Source organism: Peromyscus californicus, unplaced genomic scaffold (genome assembly GCF_007827085.1).
Source record: "Peromyscus californicus insignis strain IS unplaced genomic scaffold, ASM782708v3 Scaffold_4__1_contigs__length_199733344, whole genome shotgun sequence".
NCBI classification, from domain to species: Eukaryota; Metazoa; Chordata; class Mammalia; order Rodentia; family Cricetidae; genus Peromyscus; species Peromyscus californicus.
Window position 1 is genome coordinate 106161875 of NW_026294562.1, and position 15214 is coordinate 106177088.

Below are 15214 nucleotides of genomic sequence, written 5' to 3' on the forward strand. Positions count from 1 at the left end.
GAGAAAGAAATGCTGATTCCACAGAATCACTGGGAGGGCCCAGAAAGAAGAAGCATGTCCTGGATGTGGCCTAATGCCAAGGCCACATTTGAGATATATATATATATTTTTAAATCAAGATTGGAAACCTACAACATAAGGGGAAAGACTGAGCTCCAAGGATTAAAAGTATTTTTTCAAGTGTCAGAATCCCTATGGTTGGGAGAGTCACTTCTTAATGTTAGCCACGTGACAGTAAGTGAGTCATTTTAGCTCTGTGGGACCCAGGGTCCTCAACTGCAAATAGGATCCAACCCAGTGGCGTTAGGAGATTTCAATAGAAAAGTGCAAGTGAGGTGTCTGAGCTAGAAAGAGGCCTGTGGAAAACTCAGAACTAAGAGCAATTGATCTTGTGAATGACAGTGACCACTGGCATCCTTCCTAGTCTATAGTTTTGTTTTACTGAAAACGCTCTAAGCATGATCAAAATGCTAAGAATAAAGCATCGTTTACACGACGGCACAGCATTACCCCCATACCACTTTCTCCATGTTGTTCTGAAGCAGATGTCTCTAGAAAAGGAAAGGTAAGGTAATCCATGGGGACCAGCAAGGATCTGAAAACAGGAAGAAGAGTCAAGTGGGGTGAGCACACCGCATGGCTGCCTGTCCGAATGGGAGTCCTTTGGAGTAAAAAAGACCTACATTTGCCCCTTTGCAGATATCACATGGCTGTGAGAAGGTCCTCCGTGAGGGGGGGGGGGTCCACCCCAGCCAAATAAAGCTTGCTGGGGGAAGTGAACGGAGAGAGCCCAAAGCAAGTTTCCATGGAGTGTTAACTCCGATTTCTCTATTTTCTCATGAAAATACCAGTAAATATGTCTGAAACTTAAAGGTCACTGGCTGCTCATTTTTCAGCACAGTTCCCAACTAAGAGGCTGAATGTCAAATAGATCTGTCAGGATCACCACCTTGATATGGCTGCCCTGGGCAGATATTAGCAGAAGCAACATTCTTTTCCCGCCCTCTGCTTCTGTCTCCTCTCTGCTGGCTAGGTGATGCAAGTCTTATCTGAAATTTGATAGGCTGTAGAAAATAATTATAAATGAAAAGGTTATTCATAATTTTTAAATGAGTTAATTAGTAAACCCAGTCAGACTCACTCATTGCAGTAATTAATAATTGATTATACTTGAAATTAAACACAATTTTTCATCAAAAATCTAATTAAATATCTGTGCTTTTTGCCTGTTGATTAGATCAGTTGGTCTGCTGGAAAAGAGTCATTGTTAAGATATTTGTGCTTGGCTGAAACAATTAATTTGATTTTTAATAATTGATAGTTCCTTACAAGTTAGTCATTACAGCCTGCAATTATGGCCAAGCAAGATGCCCACATGCTCATTCTAGCCTTCATCAGTTGGAAGAGACCAGGTACCAAGGTTAACATGTCCAGCCCTTGAAAAAAAAGGGTGGCTGGTCCCCACACCTGTAGGGCATTTCCCTGCACTGCTTAACTCCAGCCTCACAGACATCCTTCTGGGAAATCAGTCTGAGGGTGAGCAGTCGCCATGTGGGAGAGCTGGTCTCTTGGACTGTCTGATACTGAGGCCATGCTCTTCCCAAGCTCTTGCTTAGCTTGTCCAAATGACAAAGGGAATGCCTAGACTTGCCTCTTTGGTGTCTTTCTTGGGGGTGATTGCTATAATCCAGCCTTACATTTATCACAAGCGTGTATTTACTCTTAGCGAGGACATGTTATTTGTGGACCAACTACCTCTGATTGGAGTTGCAAATTCTCCTAAACTTATCTTACATCTACCTCCTTTCTCCCCATGCCACATTGTCATGGAGCCATCAGTTTTTCCTGACTAGTTATTTGTAGCCACTTCCTAATAGCTCTGCCATCAGTTCCTTCTTTATGTAATGAAAACCTAACTGGCCTACCATTGCTGATAGCTCTTCCATGGTTCTCTGATTGTCCACCCAATAATGAGCCCACCCTGTTTGCTCCAAGGTGTTCATGACAGACATCACTAACCAATCACAGAGGTTCTTTTACATTTCATCTGAATATAGCCTCAGGATCTTTCTCAATGTAGCTTTCCAGGCAGCAACAACAAATTATTGGTAGAAGACATATGAATTGTGCACCATCTTGTTTCAGAGCTATGCATTCTCTAAGCCTATATTCATAAGGGGAAAAAAAAAGACCTGACATAGGGGAGATATTAGAATATTCTTGGAACTGTCACCTTCCTAACTGATTTTAAGAAACTGAGGACCCATTAGAGGAAATTTAACTTACAGTTTACAACAACATTTGAACTCCATCTATGTTCCAATTTTTTTCATTTCCAAAACAAGTGGTGGTTCATGTTCTATTAATTATTATTATTTTTTTTGTGATGTCGTGGTAGTACCTCTCAAGACAGGCTCACTTTGCACCCATGTTGACAGCCTGCTAGAGAGTTCTTCACAGGGGGATGTACTCTGTCTTCCTTTGACCTCTGCTGGTCAGTTATAATTCCACTTATTGGCATATACTGACAATCCCATTTGCTTCCAGAACTTTCTCTGAACTCCTTAACATGGGTTCAAGGCCTTCTTAGGCTAGCATCATCTACCTCCAACCTTGGAAAAGGCACCCAGAGCTAAGGCACTTTGGATTCCTTTCCTCAGAGGCTTATTATCATAGAGGTCTCAGACTCCTCACTGAGCCCACTTCTTTCTAGATTAATTGCTTTTCCAGGAGAAGATCAAAGAGGGGAATCACAAGTAGGAAACCAGATTTTGCTAATGCCAAGGAGAAGCCATCTGCTGGAGCAGAGCCACAAGTCACAGAACTGAGGACTTTCTTATGTACCCTTGGGTCAGGTAGGAACTCCGTGCTCCCCTCCCCCCGTCTCCCCCTCCCCCGCCCCGCGCCCCAAACCAGTGTGGCTCTGGACCTCTGCTCTTCCCTCAGCCAGCTCTCAACTCACTGGGGCCTGGTGCTTCTCATACAGGATTTCCTTGGGTTCTAACTGTACTTGAACAATCATGGCAGTTTCTGGCAGTTTCTACAATGCTATCATACCACCCTGCCGGAAACTCACCTGGAGCTTTCCTGATCATTTCCTTTCACCCTTAGGATCATCTCCCTATCTGCTCTTCAGTTTAGCCTTCCTGACCCAAGCACAGAGGACAGAGTGACCCTATGGCGTGGGTCACAGACCACACCAGTGCGAGATTTCTTGGTACAACCTGTGTCCTATGACTATGATGCTGGTGCAGTGCCTTTGATGACCCCAGGTGCTTTGGTTGGGCCAAATGGGAGCCACGGGGAGCCAGGGGGGTGGGGAGGATGTGCTTACCCACGAAGTATGCGAGCAGGATGACCAGTGTGGCTGAGATGACGATGGCGCTCAGGGCTGCACACTTCCAGTTGCAGTACTTGGAGGGCTTCTTGAGGTTAAAGGCTGGTCGGGAGAAGGTGCTGCGGGGCAGGGGCCGGGGTGGGGGCGAGTACACGGTGCTAGATGTTAGAGGGTACCCCGGGGATGAGGTGCAGAAGAGCGGGGAGGTGCCTCCGGGCTTGAAGAGGAAGTGCCTGTGGATAGAGAGAGGCGGGAAGGTGTCAGGGTCTGCCAGATAACCAGGTACCCAGGCCAACCTGTAAGATAAAGGCGCAGAAGAAGGAGCATGCAGAGGAGCCTAGAGAAAGAGAGAGAGAAAGAATCATCACAGGGAAGATGACAGGGTCAGGAAAATCACGGACTGGACCACAGACAGGGCACAAGAAGACACGTTTCCACAGAGCACTAGTAGGACAGTGCTACCCACAGGAACACCCACCCAAGGCGGGCAGCATGACTCACTCAACAGAGGTTGCCCTGAAGTCCTTTTCCTGGGAACAGTGGAGCTGGGGTGGGGGATGGGTCTGTTTTCTACAGTCATTACAATAGCTCAGGGAGTGTGTAAAGTCCTGCCTGTCTCTTGGAGGCCACTGGTATTTTATTTTTTCCTGTTGTTCTAATACCTGCATTCCAGTACACCTTGGTAAGGTGCTGGAAGCCCTTCTTTTTAAATGAGGCTTTGATGGGGTAGAAGCCAAGAAGTCACTACTAAGTTCTGCCCATGAGTGGATGGCTGGTAACAGTGCCCTCACAGCCTCAGGAGCCTGGCTGTTGTCTACAGAGCCCATGTGAAAGCTATGTGGAGGAAAGACTGGCAATTCCACCCTGTAGCCCAGCTGCAGTCTTGAAGGCAGTGGAGTATAATCAAAGCACATGGTTGTGGCCAGAGGAAGTGTTGAAAAATCCTGCACAACGTGACCTGAACCATGGCCATGCAAATGGTCTTGGACTTGTGCAAATCTTGAGTGGACTTCGTGACTTGTACCACACAGCCTTGGAATCTTAGGACAAACCCACTCCTCCTAGGGTAGAAGACATTCAGACCACAGAGTGTACACTCAAGTCCAGAATACATAAGACACAGGGCCTGTACTGTGTAAGAATTGCTACATGAGATGGTTTCCAGAATGGCGAAGGCAGCCGATGAGATGCTGAGGGCTGCATATTAACAAGACGGCTGTTAATATGCTGGGGATGGGTAGTAGGGAGTGGTAGGGTATTCCAAGGACAAACTTGCAAGTTGAACATGGACTTGGGGATGTGCATGCAACATGGCATCCCTTCCCCCAGGCATTCCCAGGGAAAGGTCTCAGGGGTCTGCATGCAAGGGCAGGAGCGACCAGGAGAGCACACACAAAGGAGGAGCATGGGGGTGCCACCTACCCGTCACTGTAAGCCCCATCATGGCGGGAGGCGCTGAGAATGTCCATCTCAATGAGGTTGTCCTGCAATGTCCCTAGGAAGGGCTGCTTGCCTAGGTTTCTACGCACACATGGAGACATGAATGAGGCAATGAGTCATGCATCGATGAAGGGGGTAGTATAGAAACAAAGGAAGAATGGCTATCGGGTGCGGCTGTGCATGAGACCAGCAGGGACAAAGGTTCCAGGCAACAGGTCAGTGTGCAAAGCCACATGTGCAGAGGGTCCCCCTGGCACACAGCATCCAGAGGGAGCACTCTCTATACAAACCCGCATGGCTGGAAGCTGTGTGCATCCGACTCCGGTTCTCAGCAAGGAGGACTGGAAGGTGCCCAGCAGTGGGCGAGGCACATTATATCCATTTTCTCAAATGTTCAAAATAGATGCTATGCAAAGAAGTCAGGGTGATCCCACTTCTACAGATGAGGACACTGGGATGTGGAGTTGTCGTGGGACCTGCCAAGGTCACCAGCAACAAGGTTCAAAGCAAGAATTTGAACTTGTTTATCTGGATCCAAAGCCCAACGTTCTCTCCTTGACTCACTCCACATCTGCTAAAGCAGCTTCTGGAAACACCCACTTGGCTTCTCTGAATACACAAGAACACCAAGCACTTGTGACCACTGTCTTCTAAAGAAGGAGAACATTCTGGAAAGCCGTACCCTGCCCAGGTCCAGCAGAGCCCCGGGGACTCGATTGGTGCACTGAGATAGGGCCAAAGAATCTGTATTTTTCTTAAGTCCCTGTGGATGAGGACCTGGATGGAGTCTTACCATCTTTCAGCTTGTGTGAGAACTGGGTGGTAACTGATTAGTAAGCAAGATAGTCCCCTGAAGACATAGGGTGGGATCTTTACCTATGAGGGCAGGACAATGCTTATGCATTCACCTGACTGTGCCCCAGGATAAAGACAGCCATCTGGGTCTCAACTGTACTTGCTAGGTGATGCCATTCACCCTCAAGTGCTCTGGACCCCACTTCCAGCTAGTTTCAGGACTGCTGCTGCCTCACGGTAGGACATACTAGAGGGAGGAGAGATGGCAGCAAGCCACCTCTGGGCTCCAGTCCTGCCAAGGAACCCTTCTGCCTCTTACCGGGCCTTAGAATGGACCACTCCGGTGCAAGGACTTCCTGATGTACGACTTTGGGTAAAAATCTTAACTTCTTTTAATCATCCTTGCTGCACACTGGTGATTACAGCACTAAGAGATGCATAGGTTGCGATGGGGTCCACTGAGATGATGCTAACTGGGACAGTTGCCTTATCCTGTAGCCCCACACATGGGCTGCTGCTCTAGGAGTTCTGGGATTGGCTTACATTTTTTCTACACCCCTACTCCTATGGAGCCAGCTCTGTCACCTTCCTTTCAGGCTGGTGGGACACAGTTCAGAGAGGCAACTTTTCTGAGGTCGGATCACACGGGGAAGAGGTGGCAGCGTTCGTCCTGGAGCTGGTTTGTCAGGGCCCAGAGCTCAGACCCTCTGCTCCACACCTCTGTGCACTCTACACAGTCTGACCTTTGCCTACCACTTCCTCAAAACAAAGAGAGAGAGAGACTGTAAGGACCATCTGGAGGTCCCACGCCACTAACACTTCAAGGACAGTGGAGTACAAAGTGATACTGTTTTGTAGCTAGGACATTGACAATGAGGCACTAGTGGGCCTTGTCCTGTAGAGAGTCACAAAACAGAGCCTGGGCCGTCACGACTGGGATTTTCGGTTGTGAGGCTCCCAGTGTCTGGGAGGAGTGCATGCAGGGGTTGGCAGTAAGCACTGTCCATGAGAGGCCTGAGGAACAAGGCAGATCTGAATTCCGGCCCCAGCTGCATCCTTCATCCCCCTTAGGCAGATAATCACTCGGAGAATCCATCAAAGGGTGGTAACTGCCCACTTACACAACCAGAGGTGAACATGTGGATCTTTTCTCTGCACTTAACCCTCCCCAGTCTTTCCCAGGCCCAGAGATCTTACAAGATCTGGTTTGGATTGCTCCTTCAAAGTCATTTTCCTGGTACAGATACACTGGCTTCCTTGCTTCTCTCAAACAAGCTAAGCCTGAATTGTCCTTCCATACATACTCCCATACATCATACCTCCTTCCACAGTGATGACTTCTCACCTGCTTCCAGCAGCTCCCCATCTTTCCCCCAGCCACTCACTGACTCCTTGCACTGCTTTAGTACACACATAGTCGCACGCATGCATGCACGCATGCATACACACACACACACACACACACACACACACACACACACACACACACACGCACACTGTGTCAAGCCGTCATGTAAGATCTCAGGAAATGATGATGGGGAACACAGGGGTGCTTGTCTGCAGAGTATGTTTCTTTCTTTTGTAATTCCAGTTCTATAAGGCACTTGTCCTTTCTGTCTAGCTTGTTGCTATGTGCCTAGAGGAGAAGATGGTTTGCTACATATATGCAGTCACTAAATAGATCTGAGCTGAGTGCTGCTAGATTCGGTATATGCAGAAGGAGGCCTGCCCGGCATATGGCAGACACATAGTGCCTAGAGACAGCAGCAGGCAGTGGTTATTATTATCTCCTCTAGTCTCTTGTTTTGAGGAGGATTTTTAGTCTCTCTTCATCCTATCTCACCCTGCACAAGGAGGCCCCACAGTGTCAGCTCAGAGGACCTAAACAGAGTTCTCCAGTCTTGCTGCATTGATGCTGGCTACATAGCCTGTTTCTGGGAATACTTAGGAGTTTGGCATCAGTCTACATTCCAGAGAATCAAGCCTGTACCTCATAATCACCAAAAAGTAAACAAATAAGCATTTTTTTTTAAAAAAAAAAAGGCCAAGAAATACGCTCAAAATGTTAATGATAGGATATTTCAAGTGCCTAGATCAAGTGATTTTTATTTTTAATCGGAGTGTCTGTATGCATGTTCATGTGCGCTGGTACATCAGAAGGTTGGAGGATGATAACCTTGGGTGCCCAGCCCTCGGCATCATTCATCTTTTTTTCCTTTGAGATAGGGTCTCTCACCGGCCTGGAGCTTGCTAATTAGGCTAGACTGGCTGGCCAGTAAGCTCTAGGGATTCATCTGTCTCTATTTTCCCAGCAGTGGGATTATAACGTGTCCTATCACACCCTGAATTTTTATGTGGGTTGTGGGGATCACACCATGTCTTCGCACTTGGAACGTAAGCACCTGACCAGGTGAACCCTCTCCAGCCCTATTTTAACATTTACAATTTGAAAAGAAACATGTTTGGAAAGGGAGAGAGCTGACAAGTGTCACTTAAAAGCACAGAGACGGAAGATAAGGAGACAGGCAATGGAACGGAATGAAGGATTTCTCAAGCTACGCAGCGATGGATCTTCCGAAAGTGCTTCTGTTAGCATGCCAGCTCACTTGGGCATTCGTCATTTACATCACTTGGAATTGGGGGTTGGGGGACACATGCACTCGCTGAAAGTGATGCTGATTCAGACTGCTGTTGCTGTGGTGAAACGCTATACTTTTCAAACTCTGTTTAGTTCTGGTTCAAATTATTTGACTTGTGGGACTGATGAGGAGACTGAGGTCCAGGGAAACCTGTATCCTGATCCTAAACCCACACAAGTCAGTGAGTGGCAGAGCAGAAATTGAGTCATGGGTGCCCTGGCTCCCAGATCATGAATTCCCTAAATTTTATACACCCCCCCCCCCAACACTTTAGATGTCTCGTTCCTCTGAGAAATAAAAGGTTCCTGGAGCTTTTCTTAGGATCACAAGCTGTTGTGCCCACCTGGGATTGCAGTCCTCCTGGCAGCTCCCTGCTCACCCCTGGGGCAGCTCCCTGCTCACCCCTGGGGCAGCTCCCTGCTCACCCCTGGGGCAGCTCCCTGCTCACCCCTGGGGCAGCTCCCTGCTCACCCCTGCTGGCAGCTCCCTGCTCACCCCTGCTGGCAGCTCCCTGCTCACCCCTGCTGGCAGCTCCCTGCTCACCCCTGGGGCAGCTCCCTGCTCACCCCTGGGGCAGCTCCCTGCTCACCCCTGCTGGCAGCTCCCTGCTCACCCCTGCTGGCAGCTCCCTGCTCACCCCTGCTGGCAGCTCCCTGCTCACCCCTGGGGCAGCTCCCTGCTCACCCCTGGGGCAGCTCCCTGCTCACCCCTGGGGCAGCTCCCTGCTCACCCCTGGGGCAGCTCCCTGCTCACCCCTGGGGCAGCTCCCTGCTCACCCCTGCTGGCAGCTCCCTGCTCACCCCTGGGGCAGCTCCCTGCTCACCCCTGGGGCAGCTCAAGTATGGATGATTGACTTATGACTAGGTATGATCTTCTTGAGGGTGGGTGGTGTTTCTACCTCCATTTACAGTTATGGAACCTGAGGCTTGGCAAGACTTCTGAGGTTCATAAGGAAAGGAAACAACAGGAATGGGGCTAAAAGCAGGTGTCTTTGACTTCCGCTGTGCTTGAGAGGGAGCTTGGCAGGCAAGTGCTGTGCTGCTGCAGGAGACCTTCTCTGAATGGGGAGGGATTTGGTCCCCTTTACACACAGAAGAGTCCCTCAGCAGCCTGAAGCTGAGGCTTCCAGACCTACCAGTGTGATCCAGGGCGGGAACAATTAGCCTCAAAAGGGGAGAACAAATGGTCTTGGGAAGTCCCCTGACCTTCAAGAGAAGTGGGTCTTCAGGATGGCCTCACCCAACAGCCAGAGTGCTTACATAAGCCACTGTGCTGGACTGTGTTTCTGTCCACAAAGCCCTGGGACGGCCCTCATCACATCTGACTGTCGTCTCCATTGAGAGGTGTAGGGCAGTAGCGGTCATACCCTACATGCTGCAGCTGACACCTCATGGCGTGCGGGTGTCAGTGACTCAGCCAAGTGACTCCTGAGGAGCCGGCTACAGCCCTGGTGTTCAGACACATGAACGAAGGAAAGAAACAAACAAAACCCCAGCTCTTCCGGGCTGCAGCTAACCTCTGAAAGGCCCATCTCATAATGCCTACTTAGAAGTTGTGAGCAGCGACTCACTAACTTCTGTAGTCCTGACCTCATGACCTCAGGATAGGTGGGACGTCCTTTACAATGACCTGATGCCCTCTGCTGCTCATTCTCTCTGTCATTCTCAGGAGACCTCTGGTCTCCCACTTTACCCAACTATTTATCATCCTACTCAAATCCTTCCTCTTTTCCTGGCTCTGTTCCTTTGTCCAGCTTCTCTAAACTGAGTATTTTCTCTGCTGAAACCCCCTGCCAATGGATGCCTTGAGAAATCGTTTCATTTCTTACTTATTTTTGAGACAGAGTTTCACTACGTAGCCTCAAACTCACCATCCTCCTGCCTTAGTCTTCTGATTGCTTAGGGCTACCTCACCTGGCCCAAGAAGACACTTGAAGTTATCAGGAAGATGGCTTTGGACAAAGCTAGATGCAAGGACTTTGGGAGATGGCTCAGGTGTTCTAGCCTGCCCACATGCTGGCTGCAGGATCTTAGGCAAGTAACTTACTATTATTATTATTTTTTATGATTTGGATCCTTCCTCTCTCCACGGGAGGTGGTGATGGTGTGTGTGTACCAATAAGGCCACTTTCTCATGCAGAAGCATTAGAAGCAGTCCTGACTGTGTGAAAGGCCTTGTCTAAGACTGGCCTCTAGTTGGCATCTGGGAACGTGGGCTTCAGGAGGGCTCCCCGTGTGAACTGACAAGGTGATTGCTCTGTGTGCACAAACTGCATATTCAACCTAATGCATGTTTTCTCCCTGGAGGCTGAAATTTCAGTATGTTCCAGGCAGAGGTTGTCCATATGGTAACCTTTATTATAACCCGAGGACACTGGGTCCCTACTGTGCCTCCTGGCTGGCAGAACTCCACGTGTACCATAGTTTTTGCTGGGGGAGCAGGGTGTGCCTATTCTGGGTGAAGCTGCTGGGACCTTGGGCTTGGTTTGAAGCCCTTGATTTCACCCCACCTCTATCCTTCACCAATTCTGTTTCCCATCTTTTCACTGCAGTAAACTTAGAGCTGTGCTCACAACAGTATCGTGTGCCCTATTAGCCATTCACCAAACCTGGAGTGGTCTTGGAAACCTCAAACAGACCATCTGTGGGAGAGCTGGGAGGATTAAGGGGTTACATGGGCGAAGGACTCTGAGTAGCACCTGGCAGCTCCCAGGGAAGTCTCCAAGAGTGTTTGTCATGGTCACTGATGCTCTCTGGCACATGGAATGATGTCTTCTCCTCTGCTTGCTCTGTTTGCTCCATCCATGGATCATCCATAGTGCCTGTCTTCCCTCCACAGGTCCACCTCCCTCTAGGAGCTCCTTGCACAGCAGTGGGGTTTGCCTTATATGAGATCTTATACACAACTGAGATCAAATCACCCAGCGACAGGGAAGACTGCCCATTCCAACTTGGCAGTGTCTGTTTTACAAATAAACTAATGAGGCTCAGGCAGGTTAGGTGACTTTCTGGGGTTGCCCTGACCCATCCCCGTGTCTCATTTGGGGAACCACAGTAGGGTTGGCCTAGAGATCGCAGGGTAGTCCTCGTCCCTGAGGTCACAGAGGTGGTTTCTCAAATTCAGTATGACCACAAAAGGGCTCCAGGCTCCTGACCCAGTCCTGGGATGAGCTGAGGCAGAGCAGAGGTTTGGCAGCCTTCTGTTTAGGCTTCCCCTTCATCCAACGGGAGCCTGATTAATCAGCCAGTCCCTGTGAAATCAATTAAATGCTGATGCCACCGCATGTCAAAGGAGTGGATCAGAGGTTGGGGGACCTTCGACACGTGGCTCCACATAGAAGAACCGCAGATGCTCCTGTAGGGCATACTCCAGGTCTAGGCAGCCCAAGTATGTCCAGGCTCCTCCCCGGATGACTTAGTTAACCGTGGGGATTGGAAGAGGTACAGGGGATAAGAAGGGAATGAGCCTCCAGAAGCTCCCACTCTCCATCCTTCTGGTTGCCTTGCTTTTCTGCCAGGATGAAATACAATCCCACTTGGTCACCCTACCAGCAGCTATGGTATCTGCACACAGGAGCTTAGCTTCTCAGTATGGACTCTGCTTAACAATGAGAAAAGGATGTGTGTGTGTTGTGTGTTGTGTGTGTGTGTGTGGTGCCAGGGGGGCTCTCCTGGGTATTGGCAAAAGCTGTTGGAGATAACCTGTCAAGTAGGACTGGCTCTATTGGGCCTCCTCATCTTCCTGTCTGTACCCTCAGGACTTCTGACTCTTCATCTCAGTCACATGGCTCCGGGGCCATTGGGAGGCTGTCCCTTTCCCCACTCATGTCTCAGTTAAACATATTTAGTCACCCGTGTCTTCCATCTTCACTCTTTTTGTTTGTTTATTTAGTTTTGTTTTGTTTTGAGACAGGGTTTCTCTGGCTTGTTTTGGTGCCTATCCTGGATCTTGCTCTGTAGCCCAGGCTGGCCTCAAACTCACAGAGATCTGCCTGGTTCTGCCTCCCGAGTGCTGGGATTAAAGGCGTGCACCACCACCGCCCCACTCCATCTTCACTCTTTTTAGCTGCGTATTCATATTTTAAGGCCCTACCATGCTGTGGCAAGCACTGTGCCATGTGCTGGGGACCCCGCAGTAATTAAAGCACAGTGCGTCCCCCAGCTTCCTCTGCCATGACGATCTGTTGCAAGGGGCTGTTTTCTTTGCTGTGTTTACGGATAACAAGTACTACTGTGAATTAGTGGAGCCCCCAAGACAGCATATTTCAATTCAACTAGGCCCTCTGAATGTGGGCGATAGTTATGTGGCTAGATCTGTTTGGGGAGCCCCTGGCAGCGGGACCAGGATTTATCCCGGGTGCATGAAATGGTGTTTTAGAGCACATTCCCTAGGGTGGGACACCTTGCTCATCCTTGACACAAGGGGGAGGGGCTTAGTCCTTCCTCAACTTAGTATGCCAGACTTTGTTGACTCTCCAAGGGAGGCCTTACCCTCTCTGAGAAGTGGATAGGGGGTGGGATTGGGAGAGATGGGGGGGCAGGAGAGGGGGGAAAGAACTGGGATTGATATGTAAAATGAAAAAAAATTAAAAATAAATAAAATTTTTTAAAAAAGAAAAGCCTGTTGGTGGAGGATGCTGGGTTAAAGATGGCTGCCAAAGCTTTGACACTTCTCCCACTGAGAAGTGGGGCTTGAACTTGACTGGCCCATGACAAGTTCAACCAACAAAATAAAGCAGAACTGACACTATGCCATTTCTAGGCCCAACTTATAGGAGGATCAATGGCTTTTGTCTCAATATCTTGGAACCCTGATTCACACAATTGTCCTGTTCAGAGGATCATAAGCAGAAGTCCCAAGGCACCTTAGGGCTGAAGGAGTCCCCACAGATAAGTGAAATGCATGTGATGAGTGCTAAAGATCAGTTGACTCGATTAATACAATGTGGAGCAGAAGAGTCATATATCCAAAACCTTTTCTACTTCCTGACTTCCACTGTGAAGAACCAGTCGCATGTTTCCTAAGCCACTAAGTTGGGAGGAATTTGTCATGTAGTAATAGGCAACTGGAACCAGAAATCATTATTGTTTTCAGGGGTGAAAACTCGCAAGGTCTAGGTCCACTAATGAGCAGTAGGGTGGGAATTTGAGTGTGTGTGTGTGTGTGTGGGTGTATCTGACCCTGAGGACTGTGCCTTGAAACACTCTAGATGGTGAATGGCCTGTCATATCCTCAGGACACCAGGTCACACTTCTGCAAAGCAGTGAAGGGACAGACCCTTCCCACTCCTCTTCACTCCTGTGTTGGGTAGGGACTCATGGATATTTTCTCAATGACTTATTTCTTCAGAGTATTGACACAGGGAAGCAGAGCTTTATAAAAATATAGGAAATGGCTCTTACAGTGTGGTTTCTAGATGCTGGGCACTGTATATGTGTTCCTTACATTTGCTTCTTTCCAAACTCTTTGAAAAGCATAATTTTATATCCTAATCTGTCAATGAAGAAATCAAGGCTTGGGGATGTTGAATAATTCACTCAGCTGGCAGTTATGTTTAACGTACAGATCTCATGTGGTTGAAGATAGCTATGAATGTGGCCAAACACAAAATCATTAACTTACCTAAAGCATTATGAGATGTGTGTGTGTGTGTGTATCATTAACTTACTTTAAGCATTATGAGATGTGTGTGTATGTGTGTGTGTGTGTGTGTGTGTGTGTATCATTAACTTACTTTAAGCATTATGAGATGTGTGTGTATGTGTGTGTGTGTGTGTGTGTATCATTAACTTACTTTAAGCATTATGAGATGTGTGTGTGTACTATTAACTTACTTAAAGCATAATGAGATATGAGTGTGTGTGTGTACAATTAACTTACTTAAAGCATTATGAGATGTGTGTGTGTGTGTGTGTGTGTGTGTGTGTGTGTGTGTGTGTGTGTGTTGGTTGGTTGTTCTGTCTGGTTTTTTTTTGTTGTTAACTTGATTATATGGTTCTCAAGTGTGAACTTATTTGACATGTCATGTTGTCACGCAAAAGGTTCAGCATGCTTGAAAGCCAACGTAAGAGGATGCCCATCTACTTAAAAAAGTCCACAACCTTTTCCTGATGCTCAGTGACTGATTCTGCCCACTGAACTCCGCAAGTCTCTGTCTTCCACTTCATCTTGTTAGTCTGGTGCCACCAGCCTGGTAAGGTCAACATTAACATGCAGAATTCTGATGGTGTCATCTAGCAGAGTTGGTACCACTCTTAGTTTGGTGGGCTATCCTCAGATGCACAGAACTCTGGAGACACAGAGGAAGCCTTCTTCAGCTACTCAGCCGGGCTTCAGGACTAAGTAGGACTCAACTAGACTAAGAAGTGAAGAAGAAGGCAACCAGTGGCAGCATGCAGAGGCCTGTGCAGAAGCCTGGAAGAGCACAGACTTGGAGAGGGCTACATGCATACACTGAATATTAAATATATGCAATCTAACTATATATAATAATGGTATGCTGCACGTATACTGATGAATTATGAAAGGGTGTGCATGCCTATATGCAAGTTTTGGTGGATTGAAGTGGTATTTTTCTTCTTGCTTATTCTATTTGCTAACTGCTCTATGGTGGACATTATTTGAATGATAATGAAAGATGAAAGCACAATTTCAATCATTCAAACAATGGAGACAGGAGGACAGAGGACCAGCAAGGCAGGCAAGTTCTAGCTGATGGTGCAGGGGAGGTGAGTTGGGACAACCTTTACATCACATATTGACCATCTGGAAAGCCTCTCTTGGTGCCCTTCTCCTGCCTCGCTTTCCCCTGAGAAACTTACAGACTCACAGGAGGAAGTCCTACTTTGCTTCTAAAACGAACTTCCAAGTAGCGAGAATGGCATCCATGATCCATGCAGATGGCCAGAGCCACTGATTAGTTGCTGGTTTCCATCAGCCATGTCCCACTCAATAAGCACTGAAAATAATGCAGACTTGGTTGGCTACCCTGGGTGGGATAACA

The 15214-nt window shown here is 48.2% G+C and overlaps 1 protein-coding gene across 1 annotated transcript in view; it reads right to left on the bottom strand.

Moving 5' to 3' along the window:
* The window catches only part of Tenm4 (teneurin transmembrane protein 4), a 735358-nt gene that overhangs the window by 207158 nt on the left and 512986 nt on the right, over positions 1-15214 (bottom strand). Inside the window, 1 exon segment of the mRNA XM_052714273.1 lies at positions 3335-3570. Within this exon segment, the coding sequence (XP_052570233.1) occupies positions 3335-3570 (236 nt within the window).